At 39.3% G+C, this 16,538-nt stretch overlaps 2 protein-coding genes and 1 pseudogene across 5 annotated transcripts in view; 1 reads left to right on the top strand and 2 right to left on the bottom strand.

Moving 5' to 3' along the window:
* Window positions 1–1,554: 1,554 nt before the first annotated feature.
* The window catches only part of LOC124301257 (lysosomal acid glucosylceramidase-like), a 17,656-nt gene continuing 2,672 nt past the window's right edge, over window positions 1,555–16,538 (bottom strand). Inside the window, exons 2-10 of one of the 2 annotated variants that reach the window (XM_046756095.1) lie at window positions 15,725–16,046; window positions 14,665–14,930; window positions 14,131–14,562; window positions 13,957–14,060; window positions 13,580–13,857; window positions 13,323–13,422; window positions 8,014–8,021; window positions 1,624–1,631; window positions 1,555–1,564 (exon numbers count right to left, since the gene is read on the bottom strand). In XM_046756095.1, the coding sequence (XP_046612051.1) occupies window positions 13,323–13,422; window positions 13,580–13,857; window positions 13,957–14,060; window positions 14,131–14,562; window positions 14,665–14,930; window positions 15,725–16,046 (1,502 nt within the window). In that variant the 3' untranslated portion in view covers window positions 1,555–1,564; window positions 1,624–1,631; window positions 8,014–8,021. Of the gene's footprint in view, window positions 1,565–1,623; window positions 1,632–8,013; window positions 8,022–13,321; window positions 13,423–13,579; window positions 13,858–13,956; window positions 14,061–14,130; window positions 14,563–14,664; window positions 14,931–15,724; window positions 16,047–16,538 lie in introns of those variants that run through there. The other variant, XM_046756093.1, reaches the window with a different exon arrangement.
* Window positions 2,062–3,136, top strand: LOC124301077 (trypsin-1-like; annotated as a pseudogene).
* The window catches only part of LOC124301254 (uncharacterized), a 31,310-nt gene continuing 19,358 nt past the window's right edge, over window positions 4,587–16,538 (bottom strand). For 2 of the 3 annotated variants that reach the window (XR_006907437.1, XR_006907438.1), the window contains 4 exons: window positions 5,636–5,701; window positions 5,377–5,487; window positions 4,750–4,839; window positions 4,587–4,632 (listed from right to left, as the gene is read on the bottom strand). Coding sequence is in view for 1 of the 3 variants with exons in the window: in XM_046756089.1 (XP_046612045.1) it covers window positions 4,804–4,839; window positions 5,377–5,487; window positions 5,636–5,701 (213 nt within the window). In the remaining 2 variants the exon portion in view is untranslated. Of the gene's footprint in view, window positions 4,633–4,678; window positions 4,840–5,376; window positions 5,488–5,635; window positions 5,702–16,538 lie in introns of those variants that run through there. The other variant, XM_046756089.1, reaches the window with a different exon arrangement.

Raw genomic sequence — 16,538 nt, 5'->3', positions numbered from 1 at the left:
TTTAAGTATTAATTTCTCCAGCCCTCTGTACAGCTACAGACAAGTACAGAACGAGAGTGTTTTTCTGAATTTCTTACGTTTCAAATAGGCAAGTCCTGTTTCTTTCAACTTCTGTATTTTCATATTTCAATCTACTCGTTCGCGATATCATGATTTTTCTAGAAAGTGGTGGGGAGAAAAAAAATGCAACCTTTTTCTGCATCTAAAACGCCCTTTTCGCGATTCCGAGCTGCTTCCATCAGACTGGCGATGTATTTCAAGATTTTTGATGTTATACTGTCCTACACGCATTGCGAAAACGTGTTGCAAAATGCTTCCGAAAATGCGATGCGTTAATTTATTCGATTGCCCTTATTGCTTTTCTGTAGTTTCCGTTATTATTTATGTTTGCCTTTTTTGATGTGTAATTGGTGATTATTCAACTTTAATAATTCAGTGAATCTTCAGTAAAATTAGTTTTCCGAAAAGCTCACTCCATTTTGAGATATATATACATATATATTTATGTTTCGACCGTGTTACCGGTTCAGTTGCCGTCGAGGGACTGAAAGCTAGAAACGGTGAGGACTAGATTCATAGGCTACGACCGCGACGGTCAAGCCTTTACATGATCTACATCGAACTCTTTTTGTGTCTTAGGCGGGCTTATTCTATTGTTAGACCACTGACGCAAACATAATTATAAAGACTCGTATCTCCGGTGCAATCAGAATTACCTCCTCCAAAAAGGTCTCGTATTTTGCGTCGTCCGCTACAGAATATTCAATGCTGTCCAATGTGGTAGAAATGCAATTCAGACTTTTCTTTTTTTTTTTGCATAAACGGACGCCGTCGAGGGATGCAAAGATTTCCGTTCCAGTTTGTCGGAATGGTCAATGGATGGCCAACTTTGTTGCGGTAGCATTTATTGTCGAATTTGAATTGCCATCTGTTCACAGATATTTCAATCGGTCGGAACACGTTAAGCATAAAATTTGTTGCTTTTTTGCATACATACGCCACATTGTCGGAGGCTGTACCACTTATGCGTATCTTTTCGAGAAATTAATTTCATAACGGAACGATGTCTCGTTCAAAGTTGAGGTGATCGGAATATGGTCTGAGCAAGTTCAGATCTGTAAGACTCTCAAATTCGCAATGTTGGACAGTTTACGATTATTTCCGAGGTAAGATCATCGACGAACACCTCACACTGCCTTTCTAACTAAACTAACTTTCCAACTCTCGCATTGAGTAACAAATAAATTCGGCACTGTACGTAAAGCAAGCTACCGTGTCACTCGGGGCTCTGCAATAAATCAATGAGAACCAGTTTAACCCAACATTTTCCTCATTGGTGTTTACAAAATATTCATCACCTTCGTTTATCGCAGTGCCCACTGAGGATCTCTTCCTTTTTGCATCTATTGGAATAATAATAGATTGCGCGAGTACGATTACATTGATTTTGAACAACGTTATCCTCATATTTCTAAGAATTCGTGTTATGCTTGTTTTTTTCTGCCAATTTCCACGCTGCCAGCAATATTTGGCACGCCTTATGAACCGAACTTCCTTTCCCTCACTTGATCTTCTCCGCCTTAACCCTTTCGGCTCGAGCGGTGACTATAGTCACCCAACGACCGACGCTCGCTCTGTACGAGCGGTGACCATGGTACGGACGCTTGCCGCGACTGCTCGGTCAGCGGGGACGGCGCGACGTAGAATGCGTCCGTACCAAAAGGGTTACATACGCTGATCAACGTTGGAAATCGATACTTGCTTCGTACATCCCGAGACGATCGCACCACCATCCGGATTTTGAAGTGAGACAGAGAATTTCGTACGTGCAATTTCATTATCGAATTTCCACAACCGTCGCCTACGACCAAGAAGCAGAGGTAATCGATCACACAAAGAGTATTAACGTGTCCCCGTTTGTCAGCCGCCCTTCTGATCTCTAATTGCTCATTGTTTATATTGCGTGTACACAATGCTTTCTGTTGCCTGATCATAATTATCATTTGTATTCGATAGGCGAGACCTGGAAGTCCCTGCTTGAAGTGACTTGTATTCAGCAACATGTTCCGGTACTTGGTACTCCTCCTGTCACTCTCATCCATCGCTTACAGCGGTGAGTAGTTGATGAAGCAGATACTGAAGTGGAATCTTCTCGATTCAGTCGTATTATTCTATCTCTTCCGGCTAGCGCATCTGACGTGCTCGCCCAACGTACCTGTCACTGTGAATACGTGACTAAACACCGCTGGTGAAAACTCGGTACTATCGACAAACGGAAATTTTTTTTCCCGATCAATCAGCGAGCTCGATTTTTGAATGTTCATGAAATATTGCGGGATCTCTCTGATGAATGAGTCGATTGATCCCGAAGACTAGAGTGATCGAAGAACTGTACATTTTCAGAATCAACTGCGGGTAAGCGTATTATCGATGGTGTTCCTGCGGAACTCACCGACTTTCCCTAACAGCTGAGCCTGCGCTTGAGAGGCATCCACATATGCGGCGCTGCCCTGATATCTCCGGAATGGGCCGTCACCTCGGCTAATTGCACCACCGGACGGCATATTCAAGACTTGAGTCTCCAGGCTGGAACCGCAAAACTTTCGTCCGGAGGCCAATTCCATGCCATTTCCCAGGTGATCAACCACCCGAAGCTCGACAGCATGTCCATGGACCATGCCATCAGTCTCCTGAAAGTCAGCGTTAATTTCACCAGGGCGAAACCGTAAACAAGGTTGGGCTTCCCGAGCAAGATCAGGAACTCCCAACTGGCACCTACGCCAAAGTTTCCGGATGGGTTTCCCGTTGGGAATGGTACCCCGAAAACACAGATCATTTGTATCAGACTTCCGTGCCGATTCTTTCCAAGGATGACTGTACCGCCGCCTACCCCGGTTCGATCACCGATAACATGATCTGCGCCGGCTACGACGATGAAATTAAAGGACACTGCTACTGTGATGAGGGTGGCCCACTTGTCCGCGATAAAATCCTCTTCGGCATTGTCTCTTGGAGCGACGGTTGCACCCGTCCTAAATTCTATGGAGTTTTCACTCGCGTCGCCGCCTACCGCAACTGGATCAAAAATACGACGAGTTTCTAATCTTACGACCCCCTATAAGCGTACACTGTCCGTGTCTCTGTTGCCGTCATTGCGAAAATTCTCTAATCTTATGTTCCAATTGTACTTTGTTGAGTTTATTGCTAAAATTGTGCAATTTTATTATCCAAGAATTATGTATGGTTGATTATTACACGCAGCAAACAAATTCCATTTATCCATATCCATTTTTCGTCCCGATACTCGTCCTTGGTTGAAACCAAGGTGTTGACCACTTTATGAGACTTTATGAGATTTCTAGATATCCCATTGTCAAACGATATTAAGTTCGTTGTGAAGATTGCGAAAGACTTCGTATATTCTAAGAGATTTCACAAGAACTTACGCAGTGTACCAGGTTTAAAGGGTAATCAACGCCTCGATTATAACAAAATTTATGATTTTTTAACCGTAAATTTTAACCCTACAACTCATGACTTGATTTTTTTTTTTTCAAACGCATGATTAGGGTCCGAACGCGCCCGACGCTTTTTTTGATCATAAAACCGGTCCTATGCAATTGAACAGACTCTCTTGTAAGTGGTTCTTTTTTTTCGTTTTTGCGTAAGGAAGAGGACGATATTCGAGAAATCTAATTTCATTCGCATTAAATTGATGAAAATCCTATTCAACGACTGAAATCTGTGTAGTGTCAGGAGGGCTGAGTGTTGTTCAAAGTTCGCGTGGGTTGCGTTATATCTAACATTTTCGCGATTCCGTTCCGAATCATTGAATCCTATGTGCGTCGACATGAGTTGGTCTTTTCAATTCGATTACTCGATCATCATCAATGAACTAATCATACCATTCGAATGGTCTACCTCCTTTTAAACCGATCTCTTCCTCTCTCATACATTTTCTGCACTAGGAGCAGTGTCACGGAAGTGCATAATCGGTGTGTACGGAGCGTAAAACAGCGAAATAACACCTTGGTTGGGCGTAGAGTAGGTTTCGGTAACCACGCACCGAAGTCGACGCGTTCTTCCCCGTAAAACTGTTTTGAGTTTACAATTTCATGAAAAATAATGGTTGGAGAAAATAATTTAACGCAAATCAGTAAAGCTATTTACAGTTGGGACAATCCTGTAAAAATTATGAAAGAAATAAAAAAGGATGAAAACAATCGTTCGTCGAGTCGGCATGGAATACTTCGTACGTATGCTTGACCGAAAACAAAAGTATAGTTTTATTTGATGTTTCGGAAAATGTTATACATAAGTAATAATCACGAAAAATATGGAAGGCACAAGTCGACGTTTTCGTTCGCGTTTCATATTTGTAGTAATGTTGAGAAATACGTCGACACCTTGGGATGCAAATTAGTATGGACAAGTTGTCATAGTGTGTCCTGTGAATGTAAAAAAATACTCGAGATTCTATTGAAATGACATCATACGAACTATAACTATTATTTCTAGAGAGTGGGGTACTCTTGCCTGAACCACCGCAATTTTTGCACCTATAAATGCGACGACCCCCAGAGAATGACATCGAAGGAGTGCTGCGACGGCCGCAAGTTCTACTGTTGTGATCTGAGATGAGAAGACAAAATACATATTAATTCTCATCATCTTGACTTCTGATCATAATCTCTACTGTTAACATCATAGCTCCAATCATAGTCACTGAAAATGGTCTCAATAATATACCTTCACCGCCACAGGTACTGCATCTAGGAGTGGCTCTCGTTGAAGCCCCGGATGTCACAGAATCGCGCGAGCGTGTTGATCTGTTGTGTTCTGAGGGTTGAAAAATTTTTAAAACACGAAATTTCATACAAAATCAGTAAAACTAGTTGAATTTGCAAGACTTTTTTGAAATTTGAAAATTATGCGTAATCAATATTGAGTATATTTTATAAGGTACGAATAGCAGAGTACAATTTAATTTATTTTTAAATGTATTAAAACACGAGCCGTCATTTGGTTTAAAATTCATTCATTCATCCATTCCACAACTCATTAGTTTCAGTTGTATATTGTTTGAAAATGGTGTATATTGTTAAAATTATAAATGAGTGTGAATAGTAGTCTTTCGTCGAGGGACTATATTCTTGGATTTCTCAGTGTTTTTTGTTGTTCTTTCGTTTTAAATCGTCTATCTTTAAATTTGACTTGACTTGTGTAGTTTATGATAATTAATGTTAAATGTTCTTCTCCGAGGTTTAAATTTATTTTTTTATTATAAGTTCGTCGATTTTCGGTCTGCTAATATTTCATCCGCGTGTGTCGTGCTTATTGCGCGGTTATGTTTGAATCATTATACATTGTTAGTACCTTCTCCTCCAAATAGTCCCGATCCGTGAGATCTCGCAGGAGTGCTGGATGCAGCAGGTTTGGGTGATGAAGTAACTGATCCCAGCTGTGAGTACGTCCGTCCCTCGTGTCCTAGGTGATTAAAACAATTTTTCAATAGGAACATGGAATTTATTTTACTGGCGAGGACTTGTTTCCATTTACAATACCGGTCAAAGGTTCAAGATCAATTTTCGAATTTTCGGAATGATTCTGAATTGTCGGATAGTGATGGTTATACCTTGTTGACCACGTACGCCGCCTTCATGTGATGTTTCGGTGGCTTTATCAGCAGTAGTTTTAACACTTGCTTTCGTTGAGCCTGGTTGAATTTCTAAATACACAGGGTTATGATCAGAATTCGTAGAAATTTTCATAACTTTGAAATCCTTTATCAACTTCCAGTATTGTATTGGACATGCTACCAAGTCAATAACGCTTTCACTAGTTTTACTCGTATGTGTATAGTTACCACTAGAATCACTTTGGAACCTGCCGTTGACAATTACGTATTCTTTTTCTTTTAAGCATCTTATGAGTGCTTTACCACGAGAATTGCATGTTTCATCCGACGATACTCGCTCGGGCCTCATGTTTGGCACATCGCGCAAGTCTTTAGCCTCCAAACAAGACAACAAGCCAATTCTTGCATTAAAATCACCACCGATAAATATAGGTAAAGGTACCCGGAATTTTAATTCGTGAATATCAGACAAAAATTGAGATAATTTATCCGTACGGACATTATGGTTCATCTCAGAGTTCCAGTATACTATAATTAATATAAATTCAGAATCACCACGCTTTACTTTCAGAGCAAGAGTGTCCGTTTCATATTTAATAACATTATACTTGTATTTATTTTTGTTCAGTGCTATCGCCACACCACCTCTCGCACGCCCACTGTTGTGATACTTGATAGCTGGTAACAGCTGGACATTGTATGATTTGAGGCACACAGGTACTTCTGATTGTAATCTACACCAAGTCTCTGTTAGACAGAGTATATCCGGTGTGCTCAATTTCTCTTTGAACTTCGCAACATTGCTGATGCCTGCCACATTCCAATAGATAATGCGAACAGAACCCGGTTCTCGAACCCCAACTTTATTACCGCCATCGCTTAGTTTCTCGGAACTTTCGATGGTTTTCGAAGGTGAAGTTCCCGACGTCGAAGCAGCTGATTCGTTCGATGAAATGGTCCCGTTGTTACTCCCTAAATATTGACAACAAATTCCACGTTAAATTCTAAATTGTATTTCATTGATTGACGTATGTTTGTCGATAGAGATCTGCCAATGAGTATATATGCTGTTTTAGAAATAATTCGATTCATGAATTTACGAATATTACGCGAACGCAATATATTAATAAAATTATTATAATTTTTCACTTCTTCAATTACCTGACGTCTCACGTTTCGCCCCGCCCTTCTTTTTCTTCGTTTGTTTCGCTTGTAATTCTTTGTTCGGTGATGCACCAGGCTTCCCCTTTTTTCCCGCCATTGCGATAAATTATTTCAATAATTCCACTTGAACGGAGTATAAGTCAAAATTCAATACTTATCAGTAATGTACAGTCAATTCCACGACTTGTGCTTCTCTCGATACGTTTGTCAAACGACACACTCTATTTGCAAAAAAACTCGCGTCTTTGCGCAACCGCGATTTGCGGACACATGACGCACACGGTTATTACATCGGCTTTTTATACATTGTCATCTGTCTCTGTTTTTCTAATTAGGGTTATTTGTTTCTTCTCTCTTTGATTTGATAAGCACTGAGTGAAAAAAACCCGACCATAATTACCCCACGACTTTGATTAGTCTTACGCGTAATTGTGACTAACCAGGCGGCGTCACACCGTCAAAATCACAATTACATTGCGCTACCACAGTTTTTGTTCGAAATTGGACTGTTTTTGATTTCATTTTCTAGTCCCCACCCCCTAAAAATTTCCTCCAAACGATCAATCGACTTTGCTTGATTCAAAGCAGGAATTGCAATCAAACTACTTTCGGAAATGGCAGAAAGTTTTGTAACAATGACGACGCATGCATTTATGTGGTTACGCAGATTGTGTTTTTGTTGAAACGCAACTTTCCTTTAATGGTCAACTTCAGGCATCGATTTTTAAACAAAATTATTGTGATACTCAGCATAATTCTGCGCCTAAGATATCGAGTCTCATGCAATTTAATTGGGTGATTAGAACCACCGTGTATGCTTATCACGATCCCTGATTACAAATACATGCGTAGCAGACTCACTAACAGTGAAGGATGTGTTCTCGGTAGCTGCATGACATCATCGATTCCGGAGGAAAATCTCTCCATTACTGACCATCATACGCGACGCATGAAAAAAAAAATGGCACAGGGAGATCCGAACAATAATATGTGTTTCCGAATCAATTTCTTGTGAAACCATTTTATTTCGAAAGATACACCACTGTTTGCATGATAGAAAGATTTTTTTTGCATTCTTGCAAAATTTATCAACCATTCCACACGAATGGCATCAAACAATATGCCTATAAATTCCGGTAGCCTGCGGAAGTTATTTTGCTGTCGCAATAATCGACTCTGCCGATTTTATAGGAAACTACACGATCCAACGATTCCGATCATCATTTGTACTTGCGTTTAAGCAATTAATGAATTTCATCATTTTTCAGATAAAAACAAACTGGAAACAACCCTTGTCATTTTCTTTCAAGTTTCAAGGCTTCACGTATTGGAATTACGTTCTTCTTATTTCCGCAAGTTACATGAAAAGGTTGAACAATAAAAATGATGTTTCATGCAGTAAGACTGACAATTGAGTTGTTACGAATAAAATGTAAATTTTCACACCAAGAGCTTCTTTTTAGGAGTCAAACAAATACATCATTAAAATTGTAGTACTTTCAACGGTAAGTCCAAAAGCCATATTTGGAGTGAAAAAATCTTTCGCGGTTGCGAGTGTTCCGTCGCGCTTTTTATCTGTCCGCTCGCGTTTCCGGTGCCATGGCAGGAAACTGCATGATTTTTATAATAAGGAAAATATGACACATTGGTTGACGTCACTCTTTATATTCGCGTTCCGACATATCCTGGCAATATTTCCACGGCTTGTACTACTTTTTGAAACTCGAATTTCAACATGCATAGCGTTTCGATACGTAATGAGGTCCCACGAAGCGTTCGGTGACTAACAATTTCATTAATTGTTTCCTTCCAAGTCCGAGTTTGGATTCACTTCAAATTCGATAGGTGGCGAGATTTCGATAAAATTAACCGCTCTCTTGAATTTGAACTCAATGGGTCCCAAGCTGCGTTCCCTCGAAGGGCGGAGAAGAAGAAGAATTTTCATCCCACATCAACTTTGGCAATCGGTATGTCCGAAACTGCAGCGTACATCGAAATACGTCAAGTTTATACAACAAGGTCAGACTGTCAAGGTCTCTCGATCCCTGATATGAGACCCTGATTTCGGGCGTAAGTTGGGCCAGGTGAACGATTCTCAGCTGAAATTTTGATGCAGCCGAAATCCGGAACCGCGCATTCCGGGTAACTGTCAGAATATGTAGCGTTGCAGATACGGACCGTTCAATTATTGCCACAGTCCCGGGATGCGCAAAGAATGACTTTCACTGTGAATGATAAGAATGTGACTTCGACAATGTTGCAACACTTTGAATCTGTCAGTGAAGTAAACGGCCTCTTTGTCAATATCTGCGTAGTGTAATCAAAGCTGTTGGAGTAATAGACACTTGCAAGTTTCTAATGGTTTGAGGCAATGCTCGGTTTATATACTCACAATTGATCGAAAGTTTCGGTTAGCTATAATTCACAAATTTTCAAATTTTTTAGTGAAACGGAGAAACAGGACAGTCGAAAGTTGATTTTCTCATTAGTTAATTGTAATAAAAGTGATTTTAGAAGTGATTCCTTTTCGAGTTAGGTACGATAAACATTCAAATAACTTAGAAAACGTATTTTTTTAAATCTGAAAAAAATTCTGAAGCATGGAAATTTTCTAAAATAATTCATATACAAATAACAATAAACACCTAAACTCTTGAAATAAGTAGGTATCTTCAAAAATTCGTAACTCTGAGGCGAATATATGAAATTGAACGGTTCAAAAAGCAAATTAAAACTCTAGAGTGTTCCTTTCGAGAAAAAATATTGCAAAATCATTTTATGAAATTGGAACCCTTACTTTTTACACGAACATATAATTTTTTTTTAGGTGTAAGCGTAGGAGGTTTTGGTAAGAAATATAAACATTATTCGATTTGAAACTATTTATTGAAATTTTATAACTACAAAATCAACGTCGTCTTCGCTCTCATCCTCAAAATAATTCACAGCTTCACGCGAACGACATTCTCGACTCACATCGTCCCCAGAGCGTTTCGCCATTTTTTAATCTCAATCACAACGCATGGTTGTTTAATTTCAATAATATCAGATGAAATGGAACTCTCATCAGTACAAAATAAAGTACGAAATGATAAACTTACCTGAACTATCGCTCTCACGATTTGTCACCATATTACATTGTGGGAAGAACGTCGCAAGAAATCTTCTCTTCACTGCGTGATTTTCGACTTTAACTTGATTCACAAACCTTGTGGTGTTAAGGTCTCGGTAGCATTTCTCGTGCAGCCTGTTTTGATCTGGAATTATATTGCGGGTCGCGCCAACTATCACTATGCGTGATGAGAATGATTCGTTTTATACAACAATTCAATTCAAAATACACGTTTATCAACAATAAGATGTTGGTTGAATCGATTTTCGAGATTTGGTTCTACAATGTTATTATTCACTAGGTTAGTTATACTGAAGTTCGAAGGTTCCGAAGGTGAGTGTTCTACGATTCAGAATGATCCATAATATTCGTAATTTCAAAGTATTCTGAATCGTCCGGAGTCTAAATTGATTCTGCAATCAATTCAGTTCATTCTCTTTCGATGTCCGAAGTCATTCTCTTTTGCATTAGTCTGGTTCGAAAAGGATCTTCGATAGTGGGAGATCTGGAAGAGACTCCTGATTGGTTCTTAGCTACGTCAGTGCAAGCCGATTGGTCTTGAAGATGCTAATCGATGCGGTGCCGACAAGATAGTTAGTTGCAAGAATGCATGGTTGAATTCTCAGAATGATACTTTGTGAACCGCTCTTTTTTTTTTTTATCACGTTGCTCGCGTTTCGTCAGTCAGGGTTCATGAGCCTAAGTTCCGTGAATTTAGATTGTAGACCCACATGGTCTATGTGTGAGTTGGAATTGAAGATATGAAGTAAATTTTATATATATATACTAGCAGCCCATCCCGGCTTCGCACGGGCATATAATAATATTAAGTAATAATATAAATGTTATTTTTCTAGAAACTCACTGTAAACATTGTGTATTTTCTTTTATTATATTATTATATGCCCGTGCGAAGCCGGGATGGGTTGCTAGTGTAGCTTATATGACACGTTCGTAGATTTACCATAGCAGCGCCATCTATTGATTACTTACTCAACCCAGTCGAAAAGTATCGACATCTGTTAGAATCATTTGGAGTTAACAGATAATTGTGACTGTCGAATAATAACAGACAAATAATTAGCAATAAATTAAAATTGCGACTATAATTTGCGATTTAAACTATCCTATCTCTCAAGTTGGATCGAACTGCACATGGTGTGCGTATTTTATTATAATCGGTTAAGTGGTTTAGGAGTCCATTGAGGACAAACATCGTGACACGAGATTTATATATATTAAGATATATATATATATATATATATATATATATATATATATTGCATGGCATTACATGTACGTTAGCTCGCTTGCGAAATGACAGATGGTATTTTGTATGCAGATTGTCGGTGCGAAATCATTGCACACCAAGATGGTATCTGAATCTAGATCGATATGGATCTTAAAGGCTATGGTACGAGCATGGGCGCTGTCTTATGGTGATTGCACGTCGGTAGGTGACGGTACAAAGAGGGTACAGCCATAATTATCGACTGGGACGTAAGAACCTTAAGGAGAAGTTCAAAGAGCATAAGCGAATCTTCACTTCCGATGAACAGGGCGAACCTCGAACGACCTTGGCAGACTTTTGGGAATAACTCTCCTGCTACCGACTCTTGGATTCTGATTGTAGCTACTTTTGGAAACAAGTCTCGGGCTATATTTGCCTCATGCGGGATATTGATCGACTGAACTGAACACGTCTGACTTATGAGTGACGTGTGACCTTTTACATACCCGATGCATTTATAAGTTTATTCAAAGCGTCTAGCGTGCGTTTATTCAACGTTTTGTGCGATGCTGGAATAGCTTAAGTACAAACAAATGCTGGCGGCAAATACAGAGCATTCCATTTTGCGAATAAAGATACTTGCAAGACTGTCTGTGCACGGACATACTCCAATAAACGACGCACCGTAATCCGTGCCGTTCATCAGACGCTTCAAAAATAAGATTCATGTATATTACATATATCAAGATCAGCGCCAAGTTCATTATAAAAAAAAAAAAAAAAATAAACGCCTGGGAACCAATGCACTACCGGCGAAAATATTATCAGATATTCGTTCGCTCTCACGATGAAATTCGACATTTCACAAATTTTATACGCTTATATATTTTAAGAGCTTTCATTTAAGCCCTAAATCAATACGATCGATGCACGGAGAGTCGATACACACATTTCCAAGATCATCGAAATCGTCGGTTCGATCAAGAATTTTCAATGACCATCAATTAATTTACGAATAATTGTACGACATACTTTTGTAACGTATATATAACGTATTGGACAAAAAATAACTCGATCCGAGAAGTTTACGGAGACAGCACAAGAGTTGATCGCCCGCACTCGGTCGATAAAAACGTAATTACGATTCCATTTCGTAAACAAACCGTCAACTGCGTGACACATGATGCGAATGAACGTATGAAGAAAAATACCAGAACCAGCGTTGCGAAGTTTTCAACCGTAACGAATTGATCTGTAAGCATTATTTATATGGATTCTTTCATCTACAATGATATTGCCGCGTAAAAATTACACCAAGTATGGCTTGGCTTTCTGGAATAATGATGCTTTTATGTCAGAATTCTAAGAGCCAAGTTGTTGAAATAATCGGTATAATGAATGGGAAAGCATTTAAACGTGCTCTAAACAGTGTATGAAGTATATTTTACACGGAACAAGAATTTCCTGTCAGATAATCATCAAAAAATTATTCTACTAACGAGTCCAGCGGTCTATTAATTACACTGACATCAAAAAAAAAAAAAAAAAAAAAAAAGTGGTTTGTACTTTTGACCAGACCTACCTATCTTTATGTATTTTGACGCGCTGAATCCGAATCTGAAGTCGGTTTTTCTCGTACACCCTCAAAATTTTGAGTAAATCGCAAAAAATTAGCAGTTTTGGTCAGAAAAAAATATATGGAACTAAAGACCAAGTGTGACTTTTATGTATTTTGGTCCGCTGAATCCAAATCTGAAGTTTATTCAACCATAAGCCTTTTGAAATTTATGTAAATTGCAAAAAAAAAACCTGAAAATTGCGGAAATTAGCAAAAAATTGCAGTTATTGTGATAAAATAAATTCTATAGAGCTAGATTAGTAGATCAATCATGATTTTTATGGCTTTTGGCTGATGGCTTATTCGGCTTATATATCTTTAAAAATCTAACTGAATAGCAAAAAATCTCTGAAAATTTCAAAAAATTGACGTTGTGACGAAAATTATTTTTGAAATCAAAACAAGACATGTATTACGTTATTTGATTCAACAATGTTTTAATATACCTTAGACCCTCTGCTATTGTACCGAATACTGCTATTGCTCATTTTTGCCCGCATTCAAATCGACAAAATTTACGCAATTGCTTAGAAGTGACCAATCGATTAACAGTGTGTGGTCACTTATACACAATGGTATGAATGGATTTCGGTGGTAGCTGTAAGTCGATGTTTCCTCTTTCTTGGTCACGGATAACTGCATGCTGATTTTCAGTGAGTCTAAAACGAAAAATGAGTTGTATTGCCAAAACAGAACATTTGAAAAATATTACGTAGACAATTTATTGTAAACTGTAACGAAAACTGGTCGTAACTGATAATTCACCTGTCTGATGGATACCGATTGAAATCCGATTATAATATATCTTGAACTCACGTATTGTACAGAACTATAACAATCTTATTGTCCGGAGTCTTGAAGGCGACAGCAATTGTAGACCTTCCCTCCTGACTGAGCTTCAATCTGACAGAACCTCGGGGAATGAATTTACTGAAGTGTGCTAAGGCGTAGAACATTGGTTGTTTGTAAAACTCGTCATTCTCAGCATTCACGATGATTGCAGAATCAACAAAGTTGCTCCTCCAATTGGGACCACCATAATGGTTAAGAGCTAAATTCCAGTCCACCCAGCCGGTAACCCAATGTTGCAGATTCTTTAAGATCAACGAATCCATTACAAGCGAGTTGCCGCCATTTCATTCGCAAAAGAATGCTCCCTTTTCGCCACGCGTGTTGAAGGATATTATACTTACGTCCATGATATCCGTAATGTACATTTCCCCTCGTTCCCAGGATCCTAAGATGACTTTGTCGAATTGCCATGGCTTATCTCCTGTACGAATAGACGATATTTTGGCTAACGGATTGTTATAAAAGACCGTTAATATCTAGCATGCGAAATGTCGATTGAAAATGACATAACTAACCAACCGAGGCCTCGGTCATGATCAGAAACTTCTCAGGAAAATGATAATGGGTTCGATCGATCACCCAAGAAGGTACAATACTATCCCAGTACCAATGGAATGCAATACCAGCCGTATAGTTTTTTGCCACCTTGTTGCTAAATATGTCAGAGACGTACCAGGGCAGGCCGAATTTCTGGTCGTCGAAGGCCAAAATTATGGTATCTTTGTGTTCGGATTTGCTCATGGTAGGGCCGAGGTTTTCCGCCACCCATTTGCCCATGCCACTCGGTGTCCACCCCATGCTGTTAATACCAGCCACTGGTATGATACCGTTGGACGGTTCATTGCCTGTCGTCATCGCCCACATTTTGAGCCCATAGCTTTTGTACTCATCCATAAATTTCACAGTGTACTCAGCGTACACCTGGTAGTACTCTTCAAGGAGAAACCCTGCGGAATACAGTTACCAAGTACATACTTGAGTTATAATGCACGATGTCCATCGATACATCCTTGACCCCGAACTGGCAATACTGCAATATGCGTACTCACCGAAACCCGTGAAATCATTATTCGTCTTCATCCAAGGCGGAGCAGTCCACGCAGATGCGAAAAATCTTAGATCGCGATTCATTCTAAGAGCCTCTTTCATCAGTGGAATTTTGTACTTGATATCTTCCTCTGCCAGGCTAAAGTTGTGAAGTTGCGTATCAGCACTCTGGGTGTCGTCGTAAGTATATGCTCGTGTAGAGAAGTCAGACCCACCAATGGGCACACGACCTAGGTTGTATCTACTACCTTCCTCGCCAAAGTACGACCTGAAAATTGCGGGATTTTTTTAAGCTACTCAACTGGTGCCCGTTTAAACGCAAAACACAATGACAGATCTTATTGACTCGATTGAAGAGTCTCTATGAGGAAGCTTCGAGATTGATTTCGTGGAAAGTAAGGTTATCATGTACTGGGACGAGCACAGAAGAATTTAAATGGAATATTCTTTGCGATGATCTACCGACGAATCCAGCCGACACAGATATCCTTTCGTTAAAAATCTCGTTAGTAGGTCATAAGTTTCGCGAGCTTGTTCTTCTTCCGTAATTCGAGAGAGTTGCTGGGAAACCGGTCCACGAGAGTTTAACTTACAACAAAATGCGTGCTACTCGTTAATTTCCATCTGACATATTGCATTATCCGAATATTGAATAACGAATTCATGTCTTCTAAAGAACCCACAGTTATTGAATATTTGAAGCTGGAAACCTGTCAACCATATAATCACCTAAACAATTTAGATCGCAAACGTTAATTTTTCAATATCCAATAAAATCATCAGCCTTGAGATAGGTTTCATCTAAATTCACATTTGAGCAAAATCAGACTTTCGAGATCGGAATTTTCCTCAAGATTCTCATGTCGTCTGAATATTCCTGAGTATATTAACTTTTGTCAATAATACGATGATTTCATCGACGAAAGTTTTCAATTAAAATATATCGCCTAATGGTTACACGATCTGCCATTGTAGAAATATATCAATGAAAAGGGCAAGAGTCAATGACACATAATTATCACTAACGTCCGGTAACTGTTGTGTTTCAAATACAAGAATTACCTAAGTATGTAGTCCGCTGTAGCATTGCTCAATAATTTTATGTTGATGCCAGCCGCGTCGGTAAAAGCACCTCCAAATCCGTGAATAGTTTGAAAAGTGGTGTTAAGATCCAGCCGAAGAGTGACGTCAGCGGTTGCCGATTCGTTGGTGAAAGCACCCTCCGTTGGATCCAATCTCAAGCCGTCTCGGCTCGAGACGTATCGCACGAACGAACCGATTTCCGGAATTTCGAGCTCTGGTGTACTGTCGCAGTAAGTAGCGTTGCACACGCACACTGTTCCCCCATTTCCGAAATCTCGAGGCACGCAGGGAAGAGATTCGGCTGCGAATACGGAAGATTTGAATGGTTAACGTCAGTTCATTAGTTCGGTAGAATGAGCATCAGCCTCTTCATAAAAATCCTAAGGGGTGCGGGTAACAAATCGGAATGGTCAGAATTCCGAACATGAATATATCGAAAACTCACAATCGCGAAGGAACAAAGTGGTAAATCTTCAGTAAGCCAGAAATAATGAAAATAGAATATGAAGGTATCGAAATTTGAAGTTATAGAATTTAGAATACCAAACTGACAAAAATTCCGAAAGGCCATTAGCAGATTGAGGCAAATGCGATTGCTCGCAAACACAAACAAATCACCTTCGGATGGATAACAAAGTAGAATTTTCATTTATTCGAATTTATAAATGCGGAGGATCAAGAATCAGAACGGTTAGAACTCCGAGTAGTAATCTCATAGAAGGCTCGGAATATAGAATTGCGGTATGTCAGAATCGTTAGAATGAAGAATCGCAATATATCAGAAGAATCAATA

The sequence above is a fragment of the Neodiprion virginianus genome, chromosome 3, assembly GCF_021901495.1.
Source record: "Neodiprion virginianus isolate iyNeoVirg1 chromosome 3, iyNeoVirg1.1, whole genome shotgun sequence".
NCBI classification, from domain to species: domain Eukaryota; kingdom Metazoa; phylum Arthropoda; class Insecta; order Hymenoptera; family Diprionidae; genus Neodiprion; species Neodiprion virginianus.
This window is presented reverse-complemented; position numbering and strand designations above follow the sequence as displayed.